At 41.3% G+C, this 6,837-nt stretch overlaps 1 protein-coding gene across 1 annotated transcript in view; it reads right to left on the bottom strand.

Moving 5' to 3' along the window:
* The window catches only part of GARIN3 (golgi associated RAB2 interactor family member 3), a 2,581-nt gene extending 2,107 nt beyond the window's left edge, over positions 1–474 (bottom strand). The window contains exon 1 of the mRNA XM_007447133.1: positions 6–474. Within this exon, the coding sequence (XP_007447195.1) occupies positions 6–474 (469 nt within the window). The remainder of the gene's footprint in view (positions 1–5) is intronic.
* Between the last annotated feature and the right edge of the window lie 6,363 nt (positions 475–6,837).

Here is a 6,837-nt window from a genome sequence, read left to right as displayed (position 1 = left end):
GGAAGAGGGGTACAGCTGCAGATAAAAAGTACGGCCGGTGGCGAGCTTCAGGCGCAGCCGCTGCTTCTCACGGTCGTGGATGGAGATCTTGACAAACTTCAAGGGAAGCAGCCTGGTAAGCTCTAGGGTCTTCACGGGCTCGCGACCTCTTCCCTTGGTGACCCGGGCGTATGTGACATGCTCTTCACAGGCTTCTGTGGGCCGGGCCAGCAGCATGACGTCAGGTAGCGGGAGGAGGGGGCTGGTGGATGCGATGCCCACAGTCACCATTTGAACGTGGCTGTGTAGGCCAATCAGCTCTCCGTTCTTGCTGACTTGAATGAAGTCGCTCTCAAACATGGGAGCGTATTTAAAAATTCCATACTCTCCTCCCTTGTACAGTTGTCGTTGCAGGTCCCCCACGGAGGTACTGAACACGCCCACTGAACGGTAGCTGTTGGCCGTGTAATGCGGCAGCAAACGCTCACTGCTCATGGTTCTATTCGTTCAGGTCAGCGGCCACAAGCCACAGATCTAGTCTCGGCGAGACAGGGAACGAAGGCAACTGGCCACCTCCCTGCAGGGCTCTGCCGAAGTCTCTTGGCCCGACCTCATTTAACCTGCACAGTCCTTTGTGACCCATCACCATCACAAACCCCTTTGTTGAGCCTCCAAGCCCCCACCCACTCAGGGCAGGCTCACCAGCCTCCCGCCTAAACCAACCACCACGTCCATGGGGAACAGGCTGACCCTCTGCCAGGGTATAGGTGTGGGTAGGCTGGATAGTCTTTCTAATCAAAATGTTGACAAAACCATCCTGCTTTTGTAAATATCTGGGTGGTTTCCAGTCTTGTTGTTGTTACAAATCACCCTGCAGGGATCATCTTCGTGCTTCTGCTGAATGATGCCCTGGCGACTAAATCCTGGAAGTGGACCGTGTACTTGGCTAAGGGCAGGCATCCTATTGGGATTGCTGTTCTCTGTGCCCCCAGCGTATACAGCACAGTGCTGGCAGGAACTTAGAAAGAGTGCTACCTGTCAGAGTCCCATTGGTACTGCCGTTTCCAGGGTGTGGAGAATTTTCTCACCCATATTCTCATTTCCAGGAGGCTAACCTATATATATATATATATATGTATATATATTTACAGTTTTAGAAACCGTTTTTATTGTGAAATATAACACACGTTCATGAAAGTGCACAAACCATAAGTATATAGATTAATGAGTAACAAGAAAGTGAACACCCTTGTAGCTGCTACCCAGAGCAAGAACTAGAACCCTCCCAGCCCCTCTTCTACATGCTCCCTCCCCACAAAGGTAACCCAACCTTGGCTTCTATTTTTTCTCTTTTCCTTCTTCTGTTTTATTTAAGTATAGCTGATTTACAATGTTGTGTTAATTTCTTCTGTTAATTTCTGATTCCATTTTATGTATATATATATTCTTTGTCATATTCTTTTCCATTATGGTTTATCACAGGATATTGAATATAGTTCCCTGTGTTATATGGTAGGACTTTGTGGTTTATCCATCCTATATATAATAATTTGCATCTGCTAACCCCAAACTCCCAATCCATCCCTCCCCTACCACCCGCTTGGCAACCACAAGTCTGTTCTCTATGTCTGTGAGTCTCTTTCTGTTTCGTAGATAAGTTCATTTGTGTCATATTTCAGATTCCACAAATGTGATATCATGCAGTATTTATCTTTCTCTTTCTGACTTACTTCACTTAGTATGATAATCTCTAGGTCCATCCATGTTGCTGCGAATGGCATTATTCCATTCTTTTTATGGCTGAGTAGTGGTCCATCTTATATACGTACCACATCTTCTATCTATATTCCTTCATCTGTTGAGGGGCATTTAGGTTGTTTCCATGTTCCTAGCTACTGTGAACAGTGCTGCTATGACATAGGGGTGCATGTGTCTTTTCGAATTATAGTTTTGTTCAGATGTATGCCCAGGAGAGGAGAGGGATTGCTGGATCATATGGTAATTCTCTTTTGAGCTTTTTGAGGAACCTCCACACTGTTCCCCACAGTGGCTGTACCGATTTAATTCCCAACAGTGTAGGAGGGTTCCCTTTTCTCCATACCCTCTCCAGCATTTGTTATTTGTAAACCCTTTAATGATGGCCATTCTGACTGGTGTGAGGTGATACCTCGTTGTAGTTTTGATTTGCGTTTCTCTAATAATTAGCGATGTTGAGCATCTTTTCACTTGCCTATTGGCCATCTGTATGTCTTCTTTGGAGTAATGTCTATTTAGTTCTTATGCCCATCTTTTGATTGGGTTGTTTTCTATTGTTGAGTTGTATGAGCCATTTGTATATTTTGGAAATTAAGCTCTTCTCAGTTGTATCATTTGCAAATATGTTCTCCTATTCCACAGGTTGTCTTTTTGTTTGGTTTATGGTTTTCTTTGCCATGCAAAAGCTTATAAGTTTGATCAGGTCCCGTTTGTTTATTTTTGCTTTTATTTCTATTGCCTTGGGAGACTGACCTAAGAAAACATTGGTATGATTTAAGTCAGAGAATGTTTTGCCTATGTTCTCTCCTAGGAGTTTTATGGTGTCGTGTCTTATATTTAAGTCTTTAAGCCATTTTGAGTTCATTTTTGTATATGGTGAGAGGGTGTGTTCTAACTTCACTAATTTACATGCGGCTGTCCAACTTTCCCAACACCACTTGCTGAAGAGACTGTCTTTTTCCCATTGTATATGCTTGTAAAGGAAGCTAGTTTTTAAAACCATAATTTTTTGGTGAGGAGCTGAGGCTCAGGATTATCTTGCTCAGGGGCAGAACGTAGAGCTGCATGGATTCTATCCCCAGTCTTGCACTTCAGGTCAGGCTTCTTCTCCGTCTCAAGCTGCATGGCTCAGCATCGTACTCTCATTCTGCACCAAATATAGAACCATTCACGGTTAGCAATATACGTGGGGACCCCAGGAAATCACTAAAGTCTTGAATCACCATAGGATTTCCCATATTGGTCTGCCTGCTTCTTCACTCTTGATGTCTACCTGATAAACCATTGATGTTCTGTTTCTTTGAAAAGCTCTTCAGAGAAATTACGGCAAAGATGCCTTTCTGGAGTTTTTGTACTTTGCACAAGGTGATGAATCCAAATTCCCCCTCCCCCAGTTAGAAGACTACTTTTGAGGTAAAAATACATCTCCCAAACTCAATGATTACTATGTGAAGGTATTGAAATAAACTTCACCCCCCAAATGTTCTTTTTTATATCCCTAGTGCCTACTGCAGTCCCTGGCAAATTGCAGCTTTTCAGCAAATATGAACTTGCTTATACCCACTGAGATTCATTCTTCCATTTGTTTAGTCAACAAATTTTACTGAGCAGGCACTATTTTCAGGACCAGCTAGAAAATGGAAAATGCAGAGATAAAGGTCCCTACTTCTGAAGAGCTAAAAAATTTTTTCTGAAGAGGTTAAATGATTTCTCCAAAGAAATAACAAAGTGGCTTATATTCTACTGTAAGGAGATAATCACTAAAAGTTAGCACTATTGGATTTTTAAACAAGAAGTTTTTATATTCTCAATCATCTCTTCTTCTCGTAAGTCCATTTCTGATGAATGATTAATGAGAGAAATCATAATTATATTATAAAGAACTTACTATAAGTCAGGCATAGTGCTAAACACTTTACATTCTTTTAAAAATGTAATTCCCAAACAATGCTATAAAACGTAGGTACAACTACTATTCCCATTTTATAGGGGAGAAAATCAAGGCTCAGGGAAGTTAGGCAACTTTATCAATGTCAAAAGGTACCAAAAGCATATATAAGTCCCCAAATATGGCAATGGTTAAACTATACTACACTGGGTCACACAAGTAGAACACAAATATACAAGTACTATGCAGCATAAATTCATCAATTCTTTTAATTAATGTTATTAGGTACCTACTTTGTGCCAGGCCCTGTTCTAGGTGCTAGGAATGCAGCAGTGGACAAAATAAACAAATATCCTCACTTTCATGGAGCTTACATGTAGATAATACATGAGTAAAATATATGGTATGTCCGATGCTGTGGAGAAAGATAAAGTAGGCAAATGGGATGGGAGTGTGTGCATGAGAGAAGAAGCTGGAGGTGGTGGTCAAGGAAGGCTCAGTGAGAAGCGACTTTTAAGCAAAGACCTCAAGGAGGTCAGGGAGGAAGCCATGCAGATGTCTGGCAAGTAGCCTCTTGTCAGAGGGAATAGCAAGGGGTGGGAGTTCTGAGGTGGGAGTGTGCCTGATATGTTAGAGGAACACCAAGGGGGCCACAGTGACAAGAGTGGAGTGAGGGAGAGAGGTTGGAGTTGAGGCCAAGAAGCAACTGTGGTGATGGCAGGGAAGCAGATCATGTGTGAAGGACCTTGTAGGACATTGTGAGGTGTTTAGCTCTGCTCTAAATGGGAGATGATCTGACCTACATATATGGAGAATCATTCTGGCCACCATGCTGCAAAGAGATCATAGAGGTGTAATAGGGATGGAAACGGAGACTGGGTAGCTCCTGCAAGAGATGAAAATGTGTGTGGAAGCAGTGAAAGTAGTGAAAAGTGATCAGCCACCAGACATGTTTTGACTGAGGCAACTATTATGTATACTGATGTTGAACAATTTTCAATAAATATCAGTAAGTAAGAAAAGCAAGTTGCAAAGAGCGTATAAGGCATGCCATATATTTTTTAATAAAAAATTTAAAAATGTGTGTTTGTGTGTGTGTGTGTTTGTGTGTGTATGTGAAAATATGCACAGGAAACCAGTACCAGGAGCAAACTTACTGGCTGAAGGAAATGGTGGGATGGAGACTTAGCTTCCCAGGGCATTCTCTTTTATACATTTCAGATTTTATTCTCTTGCATATACTACTTGCACAAAAATAAATAATACTTTAAATTTTAGGATTTGAGAACCCAAATACAAAATATCATCCCAAATTCATTTTCTGACTTTTCTTAAAGACTTTCTGAAAATTTATTCTCTCTTTCCAAAGTTTAAAAGTCTGATGTATCCCCTATCAAAACAATGGAGATCAGTAAGTCAAGACATCTTTGCTGATTGCCAGCTATGTGCCCACCATTGAGCTAAGAGCATTCAGATTGTCAAATATAAGTTTCAAAAACTTTAAAACATGACTCTCACACAAATATACAATGAAAACATGTCACAGATTTCATTACCTCATCAATGAGGGAACCAGCATGATGGTAAAGCTGGTTCAAAGGAGAATTAAAGGTATAGGCGCTGGCATTGGAGAAGGAATATTGGACTAACACTGCCAGGTTAGATACAAAACTGGTTAAATATCTACAGGGCAATAAAATCATAAGCTTTGGGGCTATCTTTTTTACTAAACAGAAATCATTTGCATTTCTTCTGAATGAAAATCTATAAGTTATTAGAGAACTTCACCGAGTCTGGGACTTTAATCAATAATAGATAGTTTTCTTGGGGTGCTGAAAATGTTCCAAAGTTACATTGTGATAGTTTCACAACTGTGAATATATGAAAAAGCACTGAACTGTACACTTTCAGTGGATGAATGTTTTGATATGTGAAATATATCTCAATAAAGCTATTAAAAATAATAGACAGCAATACTTCAGTCTTGATTTATTAATCCAATTCCATTGCCTTACTTCCTTCTCTTAGATAATCACATAATCCTCGGGCAGGTATTTAAACAATGCTTTAATATGACATTGAAAGTATATGCTGGACTTCCCTGGTGGCACAATGGTTAAGAATCCGCCTGCCAGTGCAGGGGACACAGGTTTGAGCCCTGGCCCGGGAAGACCCCACATGCCACAGAGCAACTAAGCCCGTGCGCCACAACTACTGAGCCTGTGCTCTAGAGCCCACGAGCTGTAACTACTGAGCCCACGTGCCACAGCTACTGAAGCCCGCGTGCCTAGACCCCACGCTCCGCAGCAAGAGAAGCCACCGCAATGAGAAGCCCGAGCACTGCTACGAAGAGTAGCCCCTCCTCACCGCAACTAGAGAAAGCCCTCACGCAGGAACGAAGACCCAGCACAGCCAAAAATAAATAAATAAATTTATAAAAGAAAAGAAGAAAAGAAAGTACATGTTACCTGCTTTATATTTTTTTCTATTTACAAGTTTTTGGTAATTCTTCTTAACAAGGACTATAGTGAAGCATGTATAAACCACCACCCTAGTTTCGGAAAATTTACAATACAGGAGAACACCCTGAAGAGACAGAGAGCAATACAGGAGGACAATTAAATACATGATGGAGTAATAGTGAATGAGTTCAATGAATGGACCTGATAACACTTATCTCAATATTTAAAACCAACAATGTTTTGTGAGAAGAGAAACTGCCAGAACCACAATTCTAAGGATAGTTTCCTGTACATTTTTAATTTTAAGGCCTAAGATTAAAGAGATGTGAAGCGTGAAAACACAAAATACTGTATATGATGTACTGAGTATAGGTAGACATGCAAGACTATAGATGGCTGAAGTCCACCTGTTTATCATGGGAAGAGGTTTCAAGTCAATAACTTTTGTTCCGCACCTATCACTTTGTAAAGCAAGGCAAGCAGACAGCTATATATAGCCTTTTCAAAGAGCATGCCACCTGAGAGGGCCTAGTGAGCTAGGCAGGATGTGAGGGTGGGGAGATTTCCATACTGTACACAGCATATATCTGCTGGGTAAATCCCCTAGCCTAAAATACAATCCACAGTCCTTATATGTCAACACTGTTAAACCGAGGTGGCGTGGGATGAACTGTGGTGAGCCTTGGGCACCTAGGACTTCAGGAAGCCAACCTGATTTCTGCCTTACCTTCTGGTTGTCAGAAAAAGACCACA

Source organism: Lipotes vexillifer, unplaced genomic scaffold (genome assembly GCF_000442215.2).
Source record: "Lipotes vexillifer unplaced genomic scaffold, Lipotes_vexillifer_v1.1 scaffold194, whole genome shotgun sequence".
Taxonomy (NCBI): domain Eukaryota; kingdom Metazoa; phylum Chordata; class Mammalia; order Artiodactyla; family Lipotidae; genus Lipotes; species Lipotes vexillifer.
This window is presented reverse-complemented; position numbering and strand designations above follow the sequence as displayed.